Genomic DNA, 26,987 nt, shown 5'->3' with positions numbered 1-26,987 from the left:
ACAACACCAGCACCCTTATTTGATTTGATTTTACCTTATGGGGCACATCGTTATTTGCAGCTAAGCAAGGAGCAAGGGAAACACTCCATAAAGTTGATTTATATATTAACATGAATAAACACCAGGCACAATTTTAAATGATAATTTAATCTCCACAGTATCTTCGTAGCTCAACCACCCATTGGGGAACCATTTGCTGGAATTGTGTGGCATTGCTAATGTGCCGGATGAAATTACAGACCCATCCGTCATATTTATCTGCTATTAATTCTGCATCAAGTCATTTGCTATGGCTGCTAAGAATTGGTTGAGAAAACACAGATCTCCAGTTCTTGTGAGAATTCCAGATAACAGCTTATACCAATCTTATATCCATGATTATGAGAACCAAGAAGAATACAGTATCAGAATAAGAATTTGATTTTAACACAAAGTTTTATTTGTGTGTGTATAGCAAGAAAAAAAATCTAATGACTATATGTTTTGCTAAATTTTAGGTTAACTTGTTTTCAGTTTTTGGGATTTTCAGTAAATATTTTATATTGTTTTTGAAAACCACATGGAGCTTTTGATGAAAAAATGGTATATTGTTGTTTAGTCGTTCAGTCATGTCTCACTCTTTGTGACCCCATGGACCAGAGCATGCCAGGCACTCCTGTCTTCCACTGCCTCCCGCAGTTTGGTCAGACTCATGTTGGTAGCTTCGAGAACACTGTCCAACCATCTCGTCCTCTGTCGTCCCGTTCTCCTAGTGCCCTCAATCTTTCCCAACATCAGGGTCTTTTCCAGTGAGTCTTCTCTTCTCATGAGGTGGCCAAAGTATTGGAGCCTCAGCTTCAGGATCTGTCCTTCCAGTGAGCACTCAGGGCTGATTTCCTTCAGAATGGATAGGTTTGATCTTCTCAAGAGTCTCCTCCAGCACCATAATTCAAAAGCATCAATTCCTCGGTGATCAGCCGCCTTTATGGTCGAGCTCTCACTTCCATACATAATTGGTATATAAATCTTGTTAATAAATGAATGAATGAATGAATGAATGAGGAGGAAGAGATTCCTAGGGGTTTGTTTCACTATGGAAAGGGTCGCCAACCTTTTTGAACTAGTGGGCACATTTCAGAAGTTGAGAGTGTGTTGGGTGTGCCAACCACAAAATGGCATATCTTAACACAAAATGGCTGTGACAGGGAGTGTGGTATAACACAAAATTAAAGAGACAATCGCCCCTGACAACCTTACGCTTACCATGGGAAGTCAGCTAGGTCCTGATGCTGTGCATTTCACACACCAATGCTGTTGGTGTGTAATAATGCATTCCTAGGTTGTTGGCATCCGTCTGTCTTGGGAGACAATGGAAGTATGTGCCTTCAGGGGTAAAGTCAAACCTCTGGAGAGTTATGGCGCTTGCGGTACCTATTTATCTACTTGCACTGGTGTGCTTTTGAACTGCTACGTTGGCAGGAGCTGGGACAGAGCAACAGGCACTCACCCTGTTGTGCGGATTCGAACCACCAACCTTCCGATCAGCAAGCCCAAGAGACTCAGTGGTTTAGACCACAGTGCCACCAATGGAGCTATTGGGGCGGGGTGGGGCGGGGGTGGGATATGGATAGAGATGGGCTTGATTCCTAATTACTTCATAGAATTTATTAATTTAAAAAATGTGCCCTATGTCTCACCTTGTCTTGTCCTCTAGCGGCTTACAGAATAAAAACATACAATGTGCAAAATGTAAACCGCAAATGAAACGCCAGAGATTAAAACATCAGAACAGCATTTGTAGTGCTTTAAATGTCTTTGCGATGGAACCATGTAACTCATCAGATTTCACTACATGACACCATCACAGAAACAGAATGTGATCAAGAGTCTTTACCCTCACTCTGTACAGGTGAACATTTTGCTCCTGGAGTCCTAGTTTGTGCTTGCACACACTCAAAAATGAAAGGAACATTTTTCACAGCTTGCAAAACCTTTTGCAAACAGTGTTCCCATTTCATTTGCATTCATCCTACAACCAACCTTTTCTGTGTTGGCATAAGCACCACTTTATTGTTTGTGAGCAGCAAATAACTTCTCTGCTTGACAAATATTCAGCAAAACGCTATGGCGTGGGAGCAGCGTTGGCTGAGTAGTGTGACATCCTAGTGTGCTTCAGCATGCCACCCCAATCTTGGAGCAGTCCAGGGGTTCCAGGCACTCACACAGGGTTTGTGTTTCCTTTGGAATGAGGCACAGCAGAGACTGTGGTATCTTTATGATATATGGTTTATTTACACATATATAATCTGAGCCTACAATAGAGGGATTCACAGCATTAACATCCCAAAAGGGTCTTGTTTCATAGCCGCAGCCTTGGATCCAAACAGAAAACAAAACATGTCTCTCCCTCTGCCTTTCCAGCCTGCAGTGGCATAGCATGGGGGGCAGGGGGGCCATGGCGCAAAATTCCAAAAAGGCACAACCAGGTGCCCCCACCCAGGCGCTGGCTTCTGCAGGGATCCTGCAGAGATTCTGCAGTAGCCTCACCCCACCTAACAGTTGTGCCAACTCTGATCATGCCTCTTGTTTGTCTGGATGGAGGAGATGGGTGTGCGATGGTGTGTAGAAACTAGCCTACTATGTGAAGATAAAATTTTGTTTCATTCATCTGACGCCTTTTGCTTCTGGCCCTTGGAAAGGTTGCCCAGAAAAAGAAAACATTTCAGGCCCTTGGAAGGTTGCCCTCAGGCTGAAAAAGAACCTTCAAACCTGTTTTAGGTTAATATGCAAGATGGAACTTTGCTGTGTTCCTGGAACTTTGCCAACATAGCCCCCCCCCCAGTCTTGCACACAAGCTTGGTCAAGTACAGAATGGAAGATGGCAGGATCCCCAAGGATGTGCTCTACAGCAGTGCTCCCCAACCTTTTTATCACCGCGGACCAGTCAACGTTTGATAATTTTACTGCGGCCCGCTGAGGAGGGGGGGGGGGACGTTGATTGCTTATATTTTATTTAGATTGTTTTGATTTAATCATTTTAATTTAATTGTATTTAATGTTCCTCGGGTGGCCCGGTACCAATTGATCCATGGACCGGTACCGGTCCGTGGCCCAGGGGTTGAAGACCACTGCTCTACAGGGAGTTAGATTCAGGCACTAGGCCTGTTAGCAGACCAATTCTGTGTTACAAAGATGTCTGCAAACATGGCATGACAACATGAACCCTGCCATGTGGGAATCCTTTGCAGATGACTCGACCGTGCGTGGTGCCTGGAGACAAACAGACCATGCATCCATAGGAGTGACCATAGGAATGACTGCTGGGAGGAGTGCAGAGAGAATAACTGCCATTGTGTATCTGCAGCAGCACACTGAGTTAAATTAATTTTTATTAATTTTTCATTAATAACAATCCAATGGAGGCTACATTAATAGAATAATAAATCATGCCAAATCACAAAACAACAAAAAAGCCAATTAATTAGTTCCGAATTCAATGTTTATGGATGACTTTCCGTGTTCCGGTTATCTGGAGTTGATGCTAATCCTTGGTCCTGCTCTAATTCTCTTAATCAGTCCAAATTCCACAATTCCAATCTTAATCCTTTGTTTTAGCGGCCACTGGTGTGATAACTTTCGTTCGTATTTAATAAATCTATATCCATTAACTTGCAGAGGGAATTTATATCCTGGTGTTTCTGTGTGAAATATTTGTTTATCTTCTTTTCCTTCATGTTGTAATCAAACAATTTTCTTCAACATTGCCCCTCCTTTGAAAACTCATTTCTAAGTACTCCACAACTCCATTTTGCCTCTCCAAAACCAAAAGCACTCCAGTGTCCGGCCACGCACGACTCCTGGCTTACTTCCAGCACTTATCTCCTTTACTCCTTTCCAACCTTCTACCGGTAATGAGCTGGTGTCTAGCCAAAACCATAATAAAAGTAAATCAAAATTAGAGTTTTCTTTAGTATGCAATGTACCATCACAGTATTTCACACAGTCTATTCTTTCAAGTACTCGGTAAAGAAAATTATAGGTTCTTGTTGATTTCCTCTTGCATTTCTCATATATTTGTAGTCCATTCAGTGAAGGCATGCCGAATCATAGCACAGAAAATATAACATAAATATAATGTAAAAAGAGAACAAAGGCTCCCCTTCACTTATGTAGCATTCCAATTACGGTAGGGAGATCAAAACCTTGGCACTCAGTGGCCAATTGATTTAGCAGGTTATCTTTCTTCTTCATCCAGAACACATCTGTTTCTTAAGTCCAAATTCAGATCCGTCTTAAAAGAAACAGAAGTACCTCCACTCATGGCAACCGCATTGGGGAGTTTCCAATACATACAGTGCTATGCACTCTGCATCCCTGCCCTCGCATTTCATTGGAGCTACCGTGGGATCCGCTGTTCACCATGGCGAGAGCGCCAGAAGTCTTCTCTGCAGCAGCACGCTGGACACTTTCATCTGCCCCAGCTACAACCAAACATGTTTCTCTTGTATCAGTCTCTACAGCAGGTGCTGTAACTTTCCAGCAGTTTGATTCACCCCCAAAGACACACTTCTCCATTGTCTCCTGAGACAGATGGATGCCAACCAACATTTTCGGCTGGATCCTGCTTGTTGGTGGATGTGTGCTTGTGTGTCCATACATGTCATATAAAATAATTCATCTATAAAGAGAGAGAATAATCTAAGTCAAGCATGTTCCCTTAAACAGAAAATCCAATTAACAAATGAACCTTTTGCTTTAACATGGGCTTTCCTTCTTTGCTCAAGCTCTAAGATACAACAAAACCCTTAACAGACTCTTATTTAGGCAATGTTGATATGGGATGGTGCCCTTCCCTATATGTTTTAGCTTCACCACTGCCTTGGAGCTGGATGGCTGTTAGTGGAAGAATGGTGGACTGACGTCACTTGGTATCAAAACGTCCCAGTTTTGTCTGTTCAGTGGAATAGGCACATGGAAATCATGCAACTGAAGCTGCTGTTCCACTCCACATTACAAGTAGCCCATGGCAACCAACATCATGTATGCAGAATGACAGAGTTCCTATTGAAATCATATGGCACCTACATTTCTGATATTTTGTCACCCTTTGAAAATCATAACTCAATGACAGTGCAGCTGCTTTGCATGTAGAAGGTCCCTAGTTCAATCCTTGGCATCAACAAATAAGAGCTTGGAGATACTACTGCCTGAAACATCCAAGTTACTGCCAGTTAGTGTGTAGACAACATGGAGCTAGATGGACCAATGGTCTGGATCAGTATAAGGCAGTTTCCTATGATTATATGAAAGTTTTGTCAAATATTCATAAGAGAATGAATTTAATTCAGTGTTGGTCACCTGTTCTATATTTTATGATGCCTTAATCATGTTATGGTCCACCACCTTGCTACTGTTTTATGAGTTGAGGTGGTCTCAGTATTTACCTGCAACCCTGCCTGTTTGAGACATATGGATAGCTTAGTTGGTTAGAGCATGGTGTTAATGCCAAGGTTGCAGATTTGATCCCCGTATGGGACCGCTGCATATTTTTGCATCACTTCCAACTCTTGAATTCTATTATTAATGTCCAAAAAAGAAAAAGAAGAAGCATAGAATGAGGAAACGCCTGCTTCTTGGGAGAAAAGCAATGACAAACCTAGACAGCATCTTAAAAAGCAGAGACATCACCTTGCCGACAAAGGTCCGTGTAGTTAAAGCTATGGTTTTCCCAGTAGTGATGTATGGAAGTGAGAGCTGGACCATAAAGAAGGCTGATCGCCGAAGAATTGATGCTTTGGAATTATGGTGCTGGAGGAGACTCTTGAGAGTCCCATGGACTGCTAGAAGATCAAACCTATCCATTCTTAAGGAAATCAGCCCTGAGTGCTCCCTGGAAGGACAGATCGTGAAGCTGAGGCTCCAATACTTTGGCCACCTCATGAGAAGAGAAGAATCCTTGGAAAAGACCCTGATGTTGGGAAAGATGGAGGGCACTAGGAGAAGGGGACGACAGAGGACAAGATGGTTGGACAGTGTTCTCGAAGCTATGAACATGAGTTTGACCAAACTGCGGGAGGCAGTGCAAGACAGGAGTGCCTGGCGTGCTATGGTCCATGGGGTCACGAAGAGTCGGACACGACTAAACAACAACAACATTATATATAACAACATTATATATAACAACAACAATAATAAAAATTAATAATAATAATAATAATAGCTGCTTACATAATACAGTTTGCCATGGGTGTTGCTCTTTTTATTATTGATATATACCATATATATATATATATATATATATGGTATATATCAATAATAAAAAGAGCAACACCCATGGCAAACTGTATTATGTAAGCAGCTATTATTATTATTATTATTATTAATTTTTATTATTGTTGTTGTTTTTATTATTACCACATGCCCTTCACCCCAACGTCCTAGGGCAGGTTACAACAATTTAAACGCAATGAGAAATACGGTTTTAGACAGCAGACAACCACAGAAATTAGGGGAGCCTTGAAAGTCGACATCTCAGGCGTCAAAATCCAGGGCGAAGAGGTTTTGTTTCGCTGTATTTACAAACAGCTTCACCGTTTACAGAGTTGGGTTTTCTTCACCACTGCTCATGATATTATGACTTCGTTTTGTTAATTCAGCTAACGAAAGGAGCCGTCGCCGTCGCCAGTCCTTCCCATCGCCAGTGCTTTTTTTGGGGGGGGGACGCATACCCTTAAACATTTTGTGCATCTAAGTTTGGCCTCATTGAGGGGCAGCATTTCAATATGAGTAGGAAAAGGAGCGTATCCCTAAACTTTTTTTTTATATAGAAAAAAGCACTGCCCACCCCGCCCCCACCTCCCAATATCGGAGTTTAGCCGGAAAAAAAAATGCAGGCAAGCAGGCCGCCGGCAAAGGCCTAGGCCGCCGCCGCTGTCGCTATGGCAACCGGGAAGTTGCCGGTCGGCAGGCAGAAAGGCACCGCCGCGCTCTCGGAGTTCTCGCGAGAGCCTGGGGGAAGCCGGTGCAGAGACTGGGGAGAGAGAGAAAGAGAGCGGGATCCAGCAAGTGGAGGCCGAGGCGTGCGCTTGCTCGCTCGCGAGGAGGCGGCGGAGGCCTTTTTCAAACCCGGCGGGGAAATGGCGGAGAACGACAAATTCGAGGGGTCGGCGCCGTTGGGAGAAGCCGAAGAGGCGGCCGCCAACGACCACGAGCGGCAGCAGGATGGAGAAGCGGGCGGAGCCGCCAGGCCGGAGAGCGGCGACGGCGCCAATGGCGTCAAAATGTGTGTGTCTTTGAGAGAAACGGGGCGGGGCGGCGGGCCAGGCCGGGAGGGGGGCGTGGGCAGCCCGCCCGGACCCGTTACCTGAGCGCGGGGATTCGGGGGGCCGCGTAGGCCTCGCGCCGGGCGGTTTTTTTTGGGGGGGGGTCCCGGCGCCATGGCGGGGTTGAGTCTTCGGGTTCCCCTCGTTAGTAAGCGTACCCGGCATTGTTTGGAGAGGGGCCGCTTGAGGGGTGTGTTATGTGTGAGAGTGGGAGGGACAGAGGCTGGTTGAGCTGCTTGCGACTTGGGGATGGAAGAAAGGCAAGGGAGGCACACGGTAGGCCGTCGTTGTGTTTCTAAAGCAGGAACAGCGATGAGGATGATGGAGCAGTTATTATTAGATTGGCTTAGGGAATAAGCTGCCACATGATGCGATGGTGGCTGCACAAATGAAAGACCATAAAAGAAAATGGAAAACAAAAAACAACACGATTGTAGTGATAAATAATAATTACGAATCGGATTCGTGAAAGATGAAGAAATGGATCCAGAAGATTCATGAAGGGCAGAACCTTGTGGAAATGGGGTGTAACCCTGTGCACACTTTACCTTGGACGAAGCCCTCTTTTCGCTTTATGGGGCTTAGTTCTGAGTCAACAGGTACAGTGTGTCCTTTGCACTCTTAGTTGGTTTAACAGGCATACCCAAACTTCGGCCCTCCAGATGTTTTGGACTACAATTCCCATCATCCCTGACCACTGGTCCTGTTAGCTAGGGATCATGGGAGTTGTAGGCCAAAACATCTGGAGGACCGCAGTTTGGGGATGCCTGGTTTACAGCAAGGAGTCCCTTTGCACCTTTGAGATGGGCAGCTTGTTTTGTGGCAGGGGCCTTTTGTGGACTAGGACCCACATTTGTTATTCCAGGTTGTCAAAATACGCAACAAACAAGGCCAGTGCCCACAAAATGCAAGAGGATACAGTCGGTGACATTGCTATGCAAAGCTGCAACATGTATGCACAAGATAAACAGTAACCATTCACAACAAGAGCAACTGGTGATAACACCAGTCGTATCAGTGTGTGTTCTTGTTACTAGTTGGTGAGTGTTAAAGGTCCTGCTTGAGAACTGCTAGGTCTGTCTGTTCCAAAGCAGGATAAGTTTTGTTTTAAAAGAAACTTTAATCTCACATATTCCAGCTTATAATGTTTGAAACCCTTCTCTTCCAAGGTCCTAATATCCCTAGGGTTAATTTAATAAACCTCTAGTTTGCTGGATTATTATAAATAAATAAATAGAATTTGTGGGTTTTGTGTGCATACTTTGTGACCTTTACATTCTCTTCCTTTGGTGATTATGAAGAGCACGGAGAAAGTGGCCCCTCATTCACCGTAGTTGCTCATTGTAATAGATAGGCAATAAATTCCACGGTGACAGAAGATCCTTTTCACATATATAATTACTGTATGGAATTCACTACCACAAGATGCATTGGTGGTCCCTAGCTGCATTCATTGAGGATAGGTCTACTTAAAGCTGTTGAACATGACAGCTGAATAGAACTTCCCAATATGGCAAATACTAGATCAGGCATAGGCAAACTCGGCCCTCCAGATGTTTTGGGACTACAACTTCCATCATCCCTATCTAACAGGACCAGTGGTCAGGGATGATGGGAATTATAGTCCCCAAACATCTGGAGGGCCGAGTTTGCCTATGCCTGTACTAGATGGTGGGGAGAAATAGCAGTGAAGAGCCTTCATTTGCTGCTTGCAAGCTTCCAGAAGCTGGCCACTTTTGGAAACACAATTCTAGACCAGATGAGCCATTAGTGAGAAGCAGCAGGGGTCTTACTACATTTCTTCTTAGCCAGTCTATAACTGGTTGCTGTAAAGGAATGCTTGGACTTCAGTCAAGTCACCTGTTCGGTTTCTCTGTTGAAAAACGAATCAAGTTAAGTTATTTCTTCAGTGTTTATAGGTGTCATATTTGCTTTCTTAATAGCAGCAAACTTTCCACTTTTAACTTTTCCTGGAATGATGGCTTCACAGTACTGTATACCTTTCTAGGCTTTTAAATAGCTGCTTATCTGGTAATATAATATGGCAAGTAATGGTACTGCAAGGCAGGAAACATTCAGGTCAAATGTTTCCAATTGCACTTTGCTTAGGAATTGATTTTGGTAGGGAAGTTGTAGTTGTACTTGACTTCACATATTACTGTTTCAGAATCCCCCCTCCCTTTTATAACGTTTGTTTAGTGTTCAGCTATCCCACAGTTCACCTTTGTTGGATCACCTAAGAACTTTCAAAGTTGGTCCTAATTGACCATTAGATAACAATTGGAGTTCTTTTAGTCCTAGTGCTTAAATTCCTTTGGATTTTTCCTAGCTTGGTCAGGCACAGACCTGTCCAGATTGTGTGGTTCCCTTATCAATCCCTTGTTGTTATTTAGAAATATTCTCGTGAGAACAATTGGCCTTTGTGTGGGTTAGAGTGTACAGACTTGTGATTGTGCACATTCAGGTGGAAAAAGTGTACAAATTGACAGCATGGATATGGGGCTATGTGATTCCCCAGTCAATATGGATCATTTTCAAAAGATGTTGGAGAAAGTGATTTCCAGATGTTTTGTACACTGCTCAGGCTGTGTGTGCAATTCGGCCTTGTACATTAGCACCAGAAGTTACAAGCCCACAAACATTTTCACAAGCCTGATTTTTCCACCTTAGAGGGACTGGCAGATGGAGCACTCTGTCCCTCCTTTGCCAGTCCCCTTTACAACTGAAAGGCAGGCTATATATAAATGTGGTGGGTTGGCACAGGGAGCATAAAGCAGTCCCTGCATCCACCACTAAGCTGATTGGTTTCTTTGTTAGGCACACAGGAGGCACATATTCTGTACACCTAGCTTGGAAACTGAGCAGCATGGTGATGGAAAGAAGGAGCATTCCTTCACTCCATACTCATGTCCTGCTTGTGGACTGTGAACAGGATGCCACACTAAATGGTCCTTTGCTCTAATGATATATCAGACAAAGATGTATTATTTTGGTTTCTGTGCTTGACACACGAGGGGTTTTGCCCTCCTCTACAGCTAGCATGGAAACACAGGAAGCTGCCTGAGGAGGGATATCTTTCTCCAAGGAGCCTCCTTCCTTTCTGTGGGCTGCTGGGGGCAGCTTGAAGTTTTTGTCTCTTCTGGCAGCCTGCTCACTTTTCTAGATGAAATTCATTGCCACCTATGGCAGCCAGTTTAGTGGTCAGAAACATGACCAGCATAAGTCTTCATTACATTGCCTGGGCACATACATAGTCCCTAAGCAGAGAATTATCTACACAGGCAAATAAGTGTTGATGCTGACTGATGTTACTAGAACATACTGTATATGTTGACAGGGCAATGTAAAAAACATGTTATTCATGTATGTCAGTTTGGGCACCCACAACCTGTACACCAGCAGAGATTTCTGTTGCTGCATTGTATGCTAAAGAAAGTTCCTGCTTTGTAAACAAGTGTTGCTGTCTTCAGGCATTCTGATCCTCTTAAGCATGGCAAATCTGAAATAATTTCCTTTATAAGAAACCTGAGTAACTTTCGACTGAGAGTGTGGTGGCCTTATATTGTCTCACTTGCGTATTCTAGTTTGTAGAAGGAACTGCTGGTTTAATATACTACTTAAAATGAAAGTAAAGATATGGTTACCTATGTGCAGTTGCTAACATTGTCTCCTACTGAGGGAAAAGTGTTAACACTCTGCCTGCATTAGGACCTAGATGAAAGTTCTTGTTTTCATTTAATCATTCTCTCTAGTCATGGAAACCGGACAGAGATGCAAGCCAAAAAGGAGAGGATCATGGGCTTCATGTTATGCTACATGCAGCTTTGCATTTGCACATGCAGGTTTATTTGGTTTTTAAATAGCAGCCGCAGGGATCCCCAATCCAGGTTGGGACCATAGCACAGCGGGATGAGGAATTAACCCTTTCTTTCCTGTGCAGGGTCTTGCCAAAATCATTCCTGGGAAGCTGCTTTTGGCATAAATATAATCTTTTTACGTGGGGGGACTTAGTCCCTTCCCCTTCCAACTCATACTGCAGTTCCAATTCTGGATCCACTCCCGTGCCTGCTGTTTTAAAACATATGCAGACAGGTGTGAAGGTATTACCCTGAATATGTGTCATTTGTCCCTGTGATAGGTGCTACTTTGGGCTTTACATTTTGTCATAAAGACTTGATAGAATTATATACTTAAAAGCAAGCTAATATTCTTATTTTTTCCTTCCTCACATCAGGGAAAATGATGAAACGGGAAAGGATGAGAGACCATCTGCGAAATCAAAGTATATTTCAAAGCCTAAGGCAATCCCATCTCTTGGACACAGGAATAGATTCCATCCTTACACAAAGGAGAAGGGTGCAGGCACTGGAGAAAAGAAGACCCTTAACCGTAACAGAGTATTCATTAGCAACATCCCATATGATATGAAATGGCAGTCTATTAAAGATCTTATGAGAGAGAAAGGTAACTTGCTCTTTGCAGCCGGCTTCACACAGGAATGAGACAAACTCAAATATCTGGAATACTGTGAAACACACAGTTTTGGTTTGTCCTTTTCAACTTCTGCTTGTCATGTCTACTTTCCCCCTCTCTTTCACTGGAGACATTTGCATTGCAGGATAGTATCAGTAAACAAATGAAGTATCCATAGTCTCCTTCCATTCTTGTATGACAGTAGGTAGCCTAGAGAATATGCATGCCCTCATGAACCTTTAAAGGGACTGCGTTATGTCTAGGTGTAGTTCTGAATATAAGCAAAATTTAGTGTGCTTTTAAAGTATGAATGAAAAGATGTCATTCAAAAGATGTTTCTGTATTTTTCTTGATGGAATCTGGCTGTAGAATTCTCTGTCTGCATTGTCACTTCTGCCATGACTTGTCTGTCTGGAGCTCTATTTTACGTTTGTTACTACAGTTGTAGTTCTTTGAATGCCCCAGACTTATTGCCATGGGCATGTCTGGGGTGGAAGAAATTCCAATTCATGAACTGTCAAAAGTTGGTTTTGAATTAACTGGAAAAAATGATTGCTTCAAAATCATGCAAAGAACATTTGGTTTCTAGGCCTTAAAAATAAATAAATAAAACAAACCTTTAACTGTGCTAGGTGTATCTGTTGTAAGGTGACGTGACTTATATGATTTGGTTTATGCAATGAAACCTTAGAAAGTGTGTGGCTTGCTGTGAAATTTTTTGACTTTTGTAAATTGGTTATTCTATTGAAGGCAACCTCTTTACTATTTGAAGCTATTCAGGTAGAAAGTCACCTTAAAACAGCTGTTGTTAGCAGGATGACAAATGTCACTGAAAGTGTTATTGTTGATGTCCTTAATTGATAGGTGAAGGGACTATTTGTATATCTGAACTTGTTCACCAACTATATCATACTGGCCAAAATATGATCTGTAGTATGAATTAGGTTAAATATAGTTGTTTTTCTTTAGCTTTTGAGAATGTGGCTGTTGCATATTCCTGAAAATTAGCTAAATTATATAGACCTTGACAGGAGGTATGTTGGTCTGGTTTTGATTGTTGGTGAATAATAGGTGCTTCTTCGTAGAGTTGTGCACAGGGACACAGCAAAGCAAGACATTGGTGTTTAAATGCATTGTCTCTTGGTATTTTCCCTTTGTATGTCTTATGTAGTTGGTGAGGTTACATACGTGGAGCTGTTTAAGGATGCAGAAGGAAAATCAAGGGTAAGTGCCGTGGGCAATCATCTGCTAGAGGTTTAAAGTTCCTCAGCAGTTTTACTTTTGTTTAATACTTGTACCAGTAATTGGAAAGTAAGTTTCATTTTTTTTTCATTGATGTTATTACAGGCTGAGGTTTCTGTATCAGATACAGCTTTGTCAACTTTCATATAAACTGGTGTAGTTGGATGCAAGGGGAAATCGCTTTAATATGTGTCTAAATAAATGGCATTTACCTAATTCATTTAAAACAACAGCTCTTGTTAGGATTTCTGGTGTGTTCAGATGTGTTTTAAGTTGAGCATTGGAAAAATATCACTGAAATGATAAATTAAGCATAGCATTCTAATCTGAGGCTTGAGTATAAACATATGTTTTGATGAGCCTAAAAGATTGAAGGACTTCTTCTGGATTATTGAACTTGTCTAGGTTTTTTATAAAAAATGGAATGGAAGGAGTTGGTTGTTAGGCAGTGGATGCCAGCAATGAGGGAGGCAGTTCAGTGCAAAGAATGTTAAAAGCTGCTTTGTGTCTGTCTTCTTAAAAAGGTCAAATGTTCAAACTATAGTAAGTCTGAGCCTGCTGTGGGAACAAGAGAATGCAGGTTTGACTCGAACGTAAGCAATTAAACCTGTTGGGTGTCTGGTTTTTCCCTTTGAAAATTTTATTTAAATGCTTTTTTTGTTCGGCCCGTGGGGATGTTTAAAAAAATAAAACAAAAATAGACCTAAACTGGTTGCTTTATTTTTATTGAATAGTAGCACTGGGAAAAAAAGCAATCAAACTGCTTCTCCTTAAAACTGAAATATGGAGAAGATACCAGCAGTTGTTAAGTAAATGTAATTGCAGTCATTTTTCTGGAAAACCTGAGTATTGCACTTTAAGATAATCATCCACTTTTGGTTATCCTGCTCAGTTTTTTCCTTTAGTTGATCATGGGAATTTGTATATCATTTTCACATTCTTTTTCTGGTTTGGCTAAAAAAAACAAGTCTAAAAAACTGACCATCTGTGTCTGTATAACTAATGTTAAATAAATAAACTTTGTAATGTATATGCAAGGTGGCAGGAGAAATAATTAGTTTATTGTTGCTCTTCCCACTCCAAAACTACATTCTTCATTCAGAATGCCTATTCTTTGTTCAGTTTGTCTGAAATGTTAAAATACTTCATTGCAACTGCATTTACTAAATCAACTTTATTTTTCCTTCTTCCATGTTGGCAAATCTTCACATGGCTATAGGGTTGTGGGTAAGTGTTCCTTTGTGTTTTTTCCTTTGTTTTTCCCAAGTTTTTAAATTTATTTTAATAACAATTGAAAAAGTTCATCACACAAACCAAAACATCATTATTTTGTTTCATCCAGTGTTGTTGAATTCAAAGATGAAGAATTTGTCAAGAAGGCCCTGGAAACTATGAATAAATATGACCTAAATGGAAGACCATTGAACATAAAAGAGGTATGCTTGTAGTTTTTGCAGCTTTGATGCAGAGTATTAATAGAGTTTTGGAATTAGTTTAAAATAGCAGAACAAACTGTATAGAGTTATTAAATGCCCTCACAGATACTTCCACACAGTAACAACAATCCTACTTCATTTCCCAGCAACCAATGATATCAAAAGTGCCAATTTTCTCTCAGAATGACAAATACATTCAATTCCTACTCCTTGTTTCCATTACCTGTAGCTTTTAAATGGTTGTCTAGGGAACTGTTGAGGCACTTGTATAATTAAAACTTCAGATAAGACTGCTATACTGACATAGAGTTGCTTAGGTTGGGCATCTACATACTACTGATTTTCTTGAGTCTTAAAATATGCCTTTCCCCCTACAAGATTAGATCTGTAGTTGGGTGAACAATTACCTTTAAGTCTGGGGAATTTGCTGTGTGGCTTTGATTTGTATCATGTTCAGATTGCCTTGCTGTGGGAGCGATAAGGGAGGAATAGCATTTTCATTTGCCTGTATGAGCGTTCCAGTCTGAACCATGATGTCAGAGAGTTATGTTTTCTACGTTTGATATTAACAGAGAGCACCAAGATAATTGAATTTGGTTTTTGAAAGAACATGTTAGGCTGACAGATTTCTACTTGTCCATAGGCTAGGTAACAGCATATGAAGTGGCAGTGCACACTTGTCTCAACCCTCATCTGAAAGGACCACCTCTAGAGGTGAGGGAGCTAGGTCTCCATGCACATGAAGTACTTATTCCTTCTGCCGCCGCTGATAAGGATGCTAACTGCTCTGTTGTGATAATGTGAAATTTCAGAAAGAAAGTACTGTTACCATTTTTTCCCTGTGATTTGGGATTAACAGATGTATATTCTAATACTAAATTTGTTGTAGGATCCAGATGGAGAGCATGCTCGCAGGGCATTGCAGCGTGGGAGTGGACCCTACACAGGAGGACACGGCCCAGAAATATCACCTGGCTTGATGAATTTGCCACCTTCTATTATTAATAATCCAAACATTCCTCCCGAGATTATTAGCAATCTGCAGGCTGGCAGGCTTGGGTCCACCATTTTTGTTGCCAATGTAAGTATAAATACATACTGGCTGTGCATTGCTTCATTTTGCAGCAAAACATCCAGTTTACTTAGCACAGCACAAGTGATTTTCCTTAGCTGATAGTATTCACGCCCATTTTAACAGGGCTTTAAACACTGTTGCATCTCATCCGAAGGTGGTTTCATGTATCTAGACTGCAATACAAGTACAGTCATACCTCGGTTTAAGTACGCTTTGGTTTGAGTACTTTCAGTTTAAGTACTCCGTGGACCCGTCTGGAACGGATTAATCCACTTTCCATTACTTTCAATGGGAAAGTACGCTTCAGTTTAAGTACAGACTTCCGGAACCAATTGTTTACTTAAACCGAGGTACCACTGTATTTCCCCCAACTTGGTGCCCTCCAGGTATTTTGGACTATAGCTCGCATCAGCTTCATCAAGTTGTAATTCAAAACATCTGGAGGCCACCAGGTTGAAGAAAGCTATTTTAGGACCTCCAACTTAAAATTTTATGCTGCTGTGCAATTCTTGAAACCCTTTTTTAATGAACCTGTTCTGTGAGCTGAGTATGCATATGAATAGTTTTTTCTCAAAGTAGCCAGTTTTAAAATCAGTACATGGTTTTTTGTTTACTCTTCCCCAACTAGATACTGTTGAATTATGTGCTTAGTGTACTACATTCCTTTTGATAGCTTTTAGCTTTTTTACTTTTCATCAGAAGTAAGTTGTTCATCAACATGTTGAAAAAATGAAAGGAAAGAACATGGATGTGACCAAAGATTTATTTGCATCTCTGATAACTAATATTTCAGTTTTGGCAATCTTCTATGTATCTGTCACCACTACAGAATAATTTTCTTTTGGCTATACTTAAGCTATGTGTAGAGTTTGCCCCTGTGCTAAAACAAAAATTCTGTTTTGTAAGGCAATATTGTGTTGGTTTGTTTCATGGAAACTTTCTTTTTAAGCTTGACTTCAAAGTTGGCTGGAAGAAATTAAAGGAAGTGTTCAGCATTGCTGGGACCGTAAAACGTGCAGATATTAAAGAAGACAAAGATGGAAAGAGTCGAGGAATGGGGACAGTGACTTTTGCGCAGGCAATTGAAGCTGTTCAGGCAATATGTATCCTGACGAGTTGGGGAGTGACTGGGCCTGATTAAAGGAGTATGTTGTCAAGTGTGGGTTAAATAGGAATGCATTGTTTTCTGTCTACATTTTACTTGTATGTTTGCGTAAATATAGGTGAGCCCTTCAAAAAAGCAATTGATAACTTTTCTGTTTGTAGTATATTTGATCATGTACATTTCCCCCTTGATATACTAACTGTATTACTGCTAGTACTGTATTTTCTGGCATACAAGACGACTGGGCGTATAAGATGATCCCCCACTTTTCCACTTAAAATATAGAGTTTGGGAATATACTCGCCATTTCTGGGGCTCTGGAAATCGCTTCTGCTCGGACATGCGCAGAAGCGATTTCCAGCATCTGGGCATGGGCAGCGTGGCAATGGAAATTGCTTCTGTGATTTCTTGAGTCTCTTATGGTTTTAGCTATATAATCTCCTCTCCCCCCAAAAACCTGATAGTCTTGTAAAAAAAGGAGCTAAGGATTCTGCTTGCATCTCACTGTCCCCACTGTAATTTGAAAAGTGGGGTGCAAGTTGAATACTTTAGTACAGTAGGAGATAAGACAACTATTCAGAAAAGTACATGAATTGTATATAGTAGGATTGTACTGTTTAGTTGATTTTACAGATTTAAAAAGTGGTCTGGTCTAATTTATATAGCAGATTTTAAAGAAATTATCTATCAAAGCCATAGACAATGGTCATAATCTTGGAGGCATTCCAAATCAGAATTCTTCTAAAATGGTGCTTGCTGTAATGAATTTGGACCACTATTTTACATGCATGCATATAAATGCAAATTTAATTGACAAGAACCTTAAGATGAAGCTATTGGATGACAGTCTAGAGTGTGAGTGTGTTTGTAAGATCACCTGTGTAGCTTAACATATTATTGGTGGATGTAAGGTTCCTTGACTTTATGTTCAGCTATGTTCAATGGACAATTTCTGTTTGATAGACCCATGCATGTAAAAATGGTGAGTTGTTCATTTATTTTGCCCATGGTAGCCGAGACAAACCACTACAATGTTCTAAAAGTCTTTGTCTGTTGTTAGGATGACAAATCAATTCCTCACGATGATTTCCATGTAGCAGACAGCAAAACACCACAGCTACCTCGTGAGTATTCACTCTTTTTTAATGCTGCCTGTAGATATAGGTACCATTTTGAAGCCTAGTAGAATTGCCCCCGCCTTCAACTGTTTAGAAATACTGAGAACCTTATGGAGTGATCTTTGCTTTCAAAGGTGGTCTTGGAGGAATTGGAATGGGACTTGGACCTGGTGGGCAGCCCATAAGTGCAACCCAACTGAGCATGGGTGGCGGTGGAATGGGAAGTGTGGCCCCTGGAGGTCAGTATGCTTTCCTCTTCTCAATGTTTTCTTGCCTTGGAGTGAGGGAGACATTTCCTGGAGTACCATAGAAGTCTTTAAATATATTGTGACTCATACTTAAATGTTAATTGTTTTTTCCTTACACCTTTAAAAGTGCCTGTTCAGCACCAAGCTTTTCTTGTTTGGTTCTTATTTTTTTAAAAGTTCTTACATATTATCCTATTTTTAACTGCTGCTTTGATTCCTCACTAGGTTATGATATATTTTGTTGCTATATTGCACTGATTTTATTGCGAACCTCGCTGGGAGCTGTTTAGCTTGAAGGGTAGAGTGGGATAAAGAAATACTTAATAGCTCACCTTTAAATCTGTTTATTTGAAGGAATGGGAGTGGATGGTCCAGGCTTTGGAGGAATGAACAGAATGGGAGGAGGTAGGCACGCTCCCCAGTTACTTTGTTGCTATACAAAATTTATGAATTTAGTAAAATGCTCTTTGCTTACGGTTCAGGTGTTGGTGGATTTGGTGGCATGAAAGGGATGGCAAACATGGGAGGATTTGGCGGAGTCAACCGAATGGGAGGTAGGTGACTATTTGCTCTTAAAATGTACAGTTGTTCCAGTGTATCTAGAAGTATTGTAAAAATTAAAAAATTAAAAATCTATTTCTAGGAATGGGCAGTGTGGATGATTTCCGAGGAAATATTGGCAGTGGAATGACTGGTGGCATAGGAACAGGCATGGGGGGCATGGCAACAGGTATGGGAGGTAAATTGACCAGCTTTATTAATTACTCTGTGTTTGCAGTTGTAGCCTAATCATTTTAAAGCTACAATCTTTGATTTAAGAGCTTAAGATCAATGATGTGGAAATGGACATTTAGTTTTAAAAAGGCTTCCGTAAAACATAAACTTCAACTATCAGCTGTGAAGCACAGTGTGCTTTCCCACCCCCATTTGAAAACTAGAGTGTGGGAAGCGGTTGAATTGGAGAATATTTTTCTGGATGTGTTTATCAAATTTATTTTCATTGGAGTTAATGTATTACAAGCAAATCGGCAGCAGGGATGCCTAATTGTTGAGTTTAACCAAAGGCTTCATTTTGCTTGCTTGATTGCAACATACTGCCTTTTTAAAAGGTGATTTAAATCCTCTGAGCTTAATACAAATTAAAACAAAAATTAAGAATTTGTTAACATGATAAAATACTGTATTTCATGTTCTTGACCAGAGCTTCTATCAAAAGCTCAAGTTAACTGTTGCATAAAAGCTGAAGGTTTTAATTGCTGGGGAGCGTGCAGGCCCAAGTGTATTTATGGTAGTAATGCCCCTTGATATCCTCATTCTGGGACAAAGTCATAAAGAAAATTATCATAATTAGTGGACACAATATTATCAAATCCCAAAGTTGTGTCACCTATTTTTGATGACATTAAGTATTTACATTAATCTAAGGAATTGGTAACACTTAGGCTGGCTGCAGCCCAAAGGACCATTTCTTAACAGTGGAAGACAGTTGACCTAAAGTCCAGCCTAAAAAATAAAGGTTTATAGTGAAAAACTTAATTTAATCTACAAAGTTCATTTATCCAAGGGATAATCAAATCAAACTCACTTTTCTCAGTGTTGTGTTTTTTGCACAAATGAAGACTATTAAAAGAGTCCTCCATCCCATATTAGACTATGCACAGACATTTGGAATAATGAGTAAAAAACAGTGAATTTGACAAGAACTTAGAATTGGAAATGGAGTGAGGTATTGTTATTCAATGATCTCTCATAATGTTGATGTAAATATTCTATCTGTATTTTCTGTTACTCTTACTAGCTTTATGCCAGTATCCTCAGTTTTTCTATAAGGGACCCTGGTGGCCATGTACAAATAGATTTATTTTGTTTTGTGTTTGTTTGTTTTTGTTGTGTACTGTATTTAAAAATAACCTGAAGGGCTTATCTGCTACATTTGTGTGCCTATGCACAGAGACAATCAAAGTAGATGTGATGTTAAAAACAGGACTTTGCATTTCACATGCAGTTTTTAAAATGGAGGAGGCTGCTTCTTAACAGGATTCAAGCAGGCAAGGAGGGGTAATTTAGCTTCTCCACAGCTTTGGTATTGAGGAAGATCTCTCTTTTGAAGCTGAAATTTGGAGGTGGTGGGAAGTCTCTCATTGTTGCCAGTGTTTGATGCCATGCTGTTGCCTCCAAAACTACCGTAGCTCCTGGGATCCTTGAGAACATTTGAGGTTGCTTAAAATATTGGCATCCTCCACTGATCCTGTGAGAGGGATCTACTACAAAAAAATTATAGCAACTCTTTTAGAGTTCTGAATCCTACATTTGTAATAATAGGGGAATGGAAATGAGTCTTGCTTAGACTGTATACCCAACATGTACAGTCAAGCTATAATGCATGTTGACTGGGAAAGACTGCCTGAACTATGGAGAACCTCTTGCATTCAGTGTTGACAATACTAAGTTAGATGGATCAATGGTCCATCAAACACAGCTTCCCATGTTCCTATTTTTTAAATGAACTTGTTTGAAATCAGTATCTTGAATAAGCGTCTTTCCACTTAGCAGGTTATGGTACCATTCAAAGTGAATCCTTTGTACCTAAAGGTTTGTCTGTAAGCAAACATACAGTATCTGGAATCTAAAAGAAAATACTGTCTACTGTGTTTCCTGCAGAAATGTTCCGTGGAGGAATGGGAGGAAATATTGATAGAGACTTTGGTCGAACTGATATGGCAATGAACCGTGGCTTTGGAGACTCATTTGGAAGGATGGGTATGGCCCTTGGCAAACTTGCATTTTTCATGGAATTGGGTATCAAGCATGTAGCAAGCAAATCATTTTCACAAGTGAACACTATGTTGCTTCATAACTCATAATCTCCCTTTTCCCTTCTTCTGCCTGAGATAGATGTCCGTAAAAGGTACTGTTGTCTTCTTTCTGGAGACTGACAGGGTGAAGTGCTTTTCACATACTACTTTTTGAGAGTGAATAGAAGTAGCTTAAAGCAGGAATCCAAATTAATAGCTTGCAGCTGTTAGTTCTCAAATAACCATTTAATTTTAAGAGATACTTGTAGACTTCTTGCTGCATTGTAACTCTACTGGCCTTACAAATTTAAATTCTCTGAAAAACATTCAATGAGAACATTGTAGTGAAGATATTTTTTTCACAGTCTAGTAGCTACTCTTGTTCACTTTTGTATTTTTAGATTAATATGTCCATTGAGCATTACTGCCATCAATTATTTCATTATGAAAAGGTGGTTTGGTAGAATGATAAATTATTTTGTTATGAAAAGGTAGTTTGGTAGAATTCCCTAGCTTTTAAGTAAAACGGAGATGTATAATGTGACTTTTTTCTGTCCTTGTTTAGGTGGTGCAATGGTTGGTGGTTTTGCAGGAGGAATGGGAGCTTCTAATATGGGCCCAGTAGGATCTGGAATGAGTAGGTTGATCTGCTTCAACCAAATATAAATTCTAACGTATAATAGAAAGGGTCTTTTGTTAGTGCTATGTCTAGATGGATCCAGAAAAATCTTATTGTCGGTAGTAAGAAAATTGCTCCATTGATTTAAAACTTCCAGTTTTATGTGACTGCAGTTATAACTGAAGTTCATTAAGATGTCTAGTGTTTTCTAAAGATTAAGTTTCTAGAGTGGATCATTTGTATAAACCCTAGCAGCCTTGTGCCTGGTGTTGCCCAGGAATTCTAAGAAATCAAAAAATCAGTGCAGTTTTGAAAGGTTCATTCTTCTGTTTTGATACAAAATGATTCAAAATTGTATACTAAGATGGACACCATCTTAAGAGGTGTCCAAATGCATAGCAGACAAGCAAATTTCAAAAAAAAAAAACCCAGCAGATAATAGCAAGTATTGGAATCTGATATTAAGTAAAACCTGTAGCAACAGCCACCAGTCGCAGGATTTCAGGTAGCTGTTTTGACTTATGAGGTGGTTTAACATCTGTCTGCAAAAGGGAGATTCATAGAGTTGTCATGCATGGCTACAGAATAACTGAAAGGTGCATGTTAAGAATACTAACACCTCTGCATTCTAAGTGTGAACATATATCCAGTATATGTGATGGAATTTAAGTCTAGCTCTCTTCTCTGGTCACATTTAATAAGGGAATAATATACTGACAATTCCATGCTTGTGAGAGCCATTATGCTTACTTTGTGAAAAATCACATTTTGGATTAATGAATTTCTATAACAGGAGCATAGGAGACTGCTCTTAAACCAAGTCACATGTTCGGGATTGAACCTGGGACTTTTTGCATGAAAATATGTAAGCTACCATTGAGCTATGTTCCTTCTCTGTAGTCAGTGTCTATCAAACACACACAATAATTTTTATTTTTCTCCAAAACTTAGCATTTTAAAATTCACCTGGATCCTGCTTGCTTATGTAAAAAGCATCTGATCTTAACGGGACTGGTAATCACACAGTGCCTGTTTAAACAATAAATAGGTGACAACCATGACCTGATAAGCCCACAGAGAAGCAGTCACTTTCGCGAACTAGCATGCACTGAGCTACTTAGGGCATATCAGTGCAAACCACCCTCCGGGGTAGCAGTGGCATCCTAAAAGCTGGGAAGGGTAGAATTCAACTTTGTGACCGTGGCATCCATAATAAAATATCAAACATTAAAAACTTCCCTAAGCAAGGTTGCCTTCAGATGTCTTCTAAAAGTCAGATAGTTGTTCCCTCTGCCTAGTTCCCTGCAACCTCACTTCTCTCAGTGAGGGAACTGCCAGAAGGCCCTCGGAGCCAGTGTCTGGGCTGAAGGATGTGGGTGGAGACACTCCTTTGGGTATACTGGGCCGAGGCCGTTTAGGGCTTTAAAGGTCAGCACCAAAACTTTGAATTGTGCTCGGAAATGTACTGGGAGCCAATGTAGGTCTTTCAGGACCAGTGCTATATGGTTTCAACGGCCACTCGCAGTCACAAGTCTAGCTGCCACATTCTGGATTAATTGTAGTTTCTGGGTCACCTTCAAAGGTAGCCCCACATAGAGCGCATTGCAGTGAATGCCCGTGGGCTGATACTACCATAAATTAATAATGGCTAACTGAATAATGTAGCTGCCACGTCAACATTCCTTCAGACAAACATTAGTAGGGGTTTACATCCACTTTCATAACCCAAATACTGTATGCACCATTTAAAATCTGCAATTACTAAATTCAGTTAGGAAAATGTAGGTCAGTGGCTCAAAAACAAAAATAAATGTTTGGTCTTTATAGTTGGCTGGCTATTACCAGCATAATAAATCATTGTCCATTTGCTTCCTCAGATGAAGATCAAATGAATTTGGTTAAAACAGCTGTTGATCCTTAAAGTGCTATTTCCTTTGAATATTTTCATGGGATTCCATTGCATGTCAAAGTTAACTAGTGGTTGCACCAGAAACCTACTTGGCTTTCTTTATAGAAACTCATCTGCATTTCCCCTTGCATCAAGCCAACTTATTTATATATGAATTTGAAACTGTTATCAAACTTTTGTTTACTATTGTACTATAAACATTACTATTGGATTCCTAAATCTCTCTCTGTTTGCAGGTAGTGGAATAAGTGGTATGAACAGTATGACCGGAGGAATGGGCATGGGCATGGGAATGGATCGGATGAACTCCACTTTTGATCGAATGGGGCCAACCATGGGAACTGGCCTGGAGAGAAATATTGATATGGATCGAGGATTTGTGCCTGGCCCAATGGGCAGTGGTGTGAGAGACAGAGTAGGCTCCAAGGGCAACCAGATATTTGTCAGAAATGTAAGCACATAAATTGAACCAATTAGCAGCGTTATTCTCTGGCTTTTTCTCCTTGCGTTACGATATGCTTATCTTCATTTCAGCTTCCTTTTGACTTGACCTGGCAGAAGCTTAAGGAAAAGTTCAGCCAGTGTGGTAAGTATTAGGCACAAATGTTGTTGCCTCTAAGGCAAAGATGATTAGCCACAACAAAGATGGTAGGGCAAGGCTACCACCTGTGCCAGAGTTGTTGGATATCACCTGCTGCTCAGCATGAATGGAGTCGGTACCTTAAAGCAGTGTATGTTTCAGGGGAAAAGGTGCCGTTTCATGGAAGCTTCAGCTTCATTACCAACCTTCATTGAGGAACCCCAAAGGTTCCCAGAATGTGGCAACTTGGACGAATTTCCAAAAGCTTGCTGTGTGCCATCTAATTGAGACTCTAAGCCATGACTTGTGTTTCAGATGCAGAGTCGGCGTTCGAAACTCCCATTGTTCTAGGCGTGTTTTGCAACAGGGAATTTCATTAATGCAAGCAGTTTCTGAGCTCTGGGAGCAATACTGCGCCTAGGATTTCAGATTAAAACTGCCAGTGTTGGAACGAAAGGAGGACCTTTTGCTGCCTCCCTACATTGAGCCACTCTCTGAGGAGAAGGGACACTCATAAGAATATTAGGGGGGCGGGCAGGGGAAGTATGGCTTTGTTTTTTTTGCAGTATTCAGATGAATACAGTATAAGATTCTAGCTGCAGTTCATTTTCAGCTTGTATTGTTATAAAGAAGCGTGCCTACACATTCCATTGCGGCACCCTTAACTTAGATTTAAGGTGCCATTTAGCTCCTAGCTTTCATATCTCAGTTTCTAGCACTGTGCAGAGGCAAACAATTATTGGTTTATTTCTTCTCTTTTCCCGGGAATCCCTAGATGATGTCCCAAACAGTAGCCTCGGAGCAATGCCCCAAACCATGGTTTGTTCAGATTTGATGAGAAATCAGTTTGCCTAAAGTACATAGTTCACAAGCCTCAAGCCACAGTAACAGATCCTGCTTGGTTGATACTCACAATTTGTGATTTGTTTAGTTCCTTTATTTAAATCACAACAAACCAAGGCATATGAATTTGCCTTAGTTTGAAATTCCCGGAATATATTAAGTCTAAGGATGCAAGAATGTTGCAGTAATGCTAGTTCTCGACATTCCTATATAGATCTGGGTGGTAAGAGTATTTTTATTTTTTTATTTGGTTTTTTGTGTTTACAGCAAATAATGATTTTTAATTGAGGTCCAAGTCATCTAAGTCTCATTGAATTATGAAGTGAATGTAATCTCCATCCTTATTACCTTTCTGTGAAAACTCATCCTTGCTTTGCTCATGAAATGGACAATCTGTACAAAGAGAAAGGAGTTTTTGTGGCTCCTGGTAGAACTCTTAAGCTATAATTACCTTCTTTGACTGCACACCTGCAATGTTACATATTTGTCATAATCCACAAATCGTGCTTTTGAATTCTCAAAAATGTATAGTTTTTAAAATGTGCACTTAATCTTATTCTCAGCATTTCATGTTGGCTTAATGCACCAGCAAAAGTATTTTTCTTGCCTTCCTTTTAAAACACGGGTGGAGGACCTGTGGCCCTGCAGATATGAAGAAAGTTCTCTTTCAACCATCTCTGGTCATTAGCTATGGTGGCTGGAGCTGATGAAAACTGAAATCCCTCAGTATCTGGAGGGCCAGAGTGTTCCCTCCCATGCCTTAAAACATCAAAATGCAAGATTCCCCCCCTTCTGCTCTCTGTTGTATTTGTGGCTTAAGAAATTGAGGCTTTTCTATACTTTTTTTTAATTAAAAAAATGGAACCACAGACTAGTTCTGTCCCATAACAAGTAGTGACTGTTAGACCACCTGAAAATGCTGTAAGAAGTGTTGGAGTTACTAAATTTTATTTAAGGGATTCATAACCATAACCATAATCATAACTATAACAATATTATTTATACCCCACCCATCTGACTGGGTTTCCATAGCCACTATAAATTATATAAACAGAGTCTGAATGTAGAATTGCGCAGTTTAGGGTCAATTTAAAAACCTGTCCAGTATTTTAGATCAGCTGCCTGTTGCCCCGAATTGCCTGGGTTCATCTAGATATTCAAAATGTTAAAATACTGAGAATCAACAATCTCTCAACCTTTCGTTACCAACGAAGTTCTTAAAAATGTGCCCCCTTTTTACCAATTCAGTTTTCATTGAGGGAACAGGAGGGGAAAAGTGTGGAATACAGGAAATTCGGAAAGAGAGCCGACGTTGCCAAACCCGTTGGAAGAAAATATAACTAATGTAGAGGAGGAAGGATAGGTTGGCAGACAATTGGAATGTAGTGGCATTTGAGGGGGTGTCGAGTTTATAAGCTCAGTGTGGCAAAACGGAGGCTGCTAGATGGCTTCTCTTGTTTGCATGGGTAGCATTACAATAGGAGACCTGTGACATGAGCTGGCCTTTATTACATTGTAATTCAGAATTTTTAAAGTTACCTGTGGCGATTGGGATTTCTAACACCAGCAGTGCATCATAGACTATATTGAATTTTTTAACTTTGTTTATCCAGGTCATGTAATGTTTGCAGAAATAAAAATGGAGAATGGGAAATCAAAAGGCTGTGGAACTGTCAGATTTGATTCACCAGAATCGGCGGAAAAGGCCTGTGTGATAATGAACGGCATAAAAATCAATGGCAGAGAAATTGACGTACGTTTGGATCGCATTGCATAATTTATAATTAAATGTTGGGGAACATTCCTTTTTGTCAAGTTTAGCTTTTCTCTCCTTGTCTCCTCCTAGTGAGTCATTTTTAGTAACATTGTATGCTTTACTTAAGTTGGAAAAACAAAACTTTTAAAACCCACCAGCCTTTAACAGTATAGTGTTTAATATACTGTGAGTTCATTAACTGACTCTTACTACATTTTGGTTTTTGAAAGAGAACTTTCCTGACTTGTTTAGTGGTATGAACACCCACACCTTCTCTTGAAGTCTGGGAGCTGTGGCTGTTTTAATACCTCTCCAAAATCATGCTAAGTGTCTCTAGTCATTCAGTTTAAATGAATGGTTCTACTGTTTTTAATAAAACAAGCCATTTCCTCTGTTTAACAAAGACTGTATAGTGGAACTTGTTTTGTGTCATATTTCCCTATGTTACAATTGTAATGTAAAGGATGTGTCTTCCCTTTTTTTACAC

General features: G+C 40.4%; 1 protein-coding gene across 1 annotated transcript; it reads left to right on the top strand.

Moving 5' to 3' along the window:
• The first annotated feature begins 7,000 nt into the window (after positions 1 to 7,000).
• MYEF2 (myelin expression factor 2) lies at positions 7,001 to 26,903 on the top strand. Its single transcript, XM_035131187.2, has 17 exons — positions 7,001 to 7,261; positions 11,536 to 11,765; positions 12,946 to 12,998; positions 14,236 to 14,243; positions 14,359 to 14,452; positions 15,342 to 15,533; positions 16,477 to 16,630; positions 17,565 to 17,614; positions 17,693 to 17,756; positions 17,885 to 17,989; positions 18,353 to 18,403; positions 18,481 to 18,552; positions 18,642 to 18,737; positions 20,660 to 20,758; positions 23,558 to 23,772; positions 23,856 to 23,907; positions 26,358 to 26,903. The coding sequence occupies exons 1-17, from the start codon at positions 7,116 to 7,118 to the stop codon at positions 26,519 to 26,521; spliced, it is 1,845 nt and encodes a 614-aa protein (XP_034987078.1). The 5' UTR covers positions 7,001 to 7,115; the 3' UTR covers positions 26,522 to 26,903.
• The last annotated feature ends 84 nt before the right edge of the window (positions 26,904 to 26,987 follow it).

This window comes from Zootoca vivipara, chromosome 14 (genome assembly GCF_963506605.1).
Source record: "Zootoca vivipara chromosome 14, rZooViv1.1, whole genome shotgun sequence".
Taxonomy (NCBI): domain Eukaryota; kingdom Metazoa; phylum Chordata; class Lepidosauria; order Squamata; family Lacertidae; genus Zootoca; species Zootoca vivipara.
This window is presented reverse-complemented; position numbering and strand designations above follow the sequence as displayed.

What these genes read in the sequence shown, in the direction of transcription:
- MYEF2 (XM_035131187.2), top strand. Translation starts at nt 7,116, where the DNA reads ATGGCGGAGAACGACAAATTCGAGGGGTCGGCGCCGTTGGGAGAAGCC. An exon ending in GGGAAGTGTGGCCCCTGGAG is followed by an intron (nt 17,990 to 18,352) that starts GTCAGTATGCTT and finishes GTTTATTTGAAG; the next exon opens with GAATGGGAGTGGATGGTCCA. An exon ending in AGACTCATTTGGAAGGATGG is followed by an intron (nt 20,759 to 23,557) that starts GTATGGCCCTTG and finishes CTCTGTTTGCAG; the next exon opens with GTAGTGGAATAAGTGGTATG.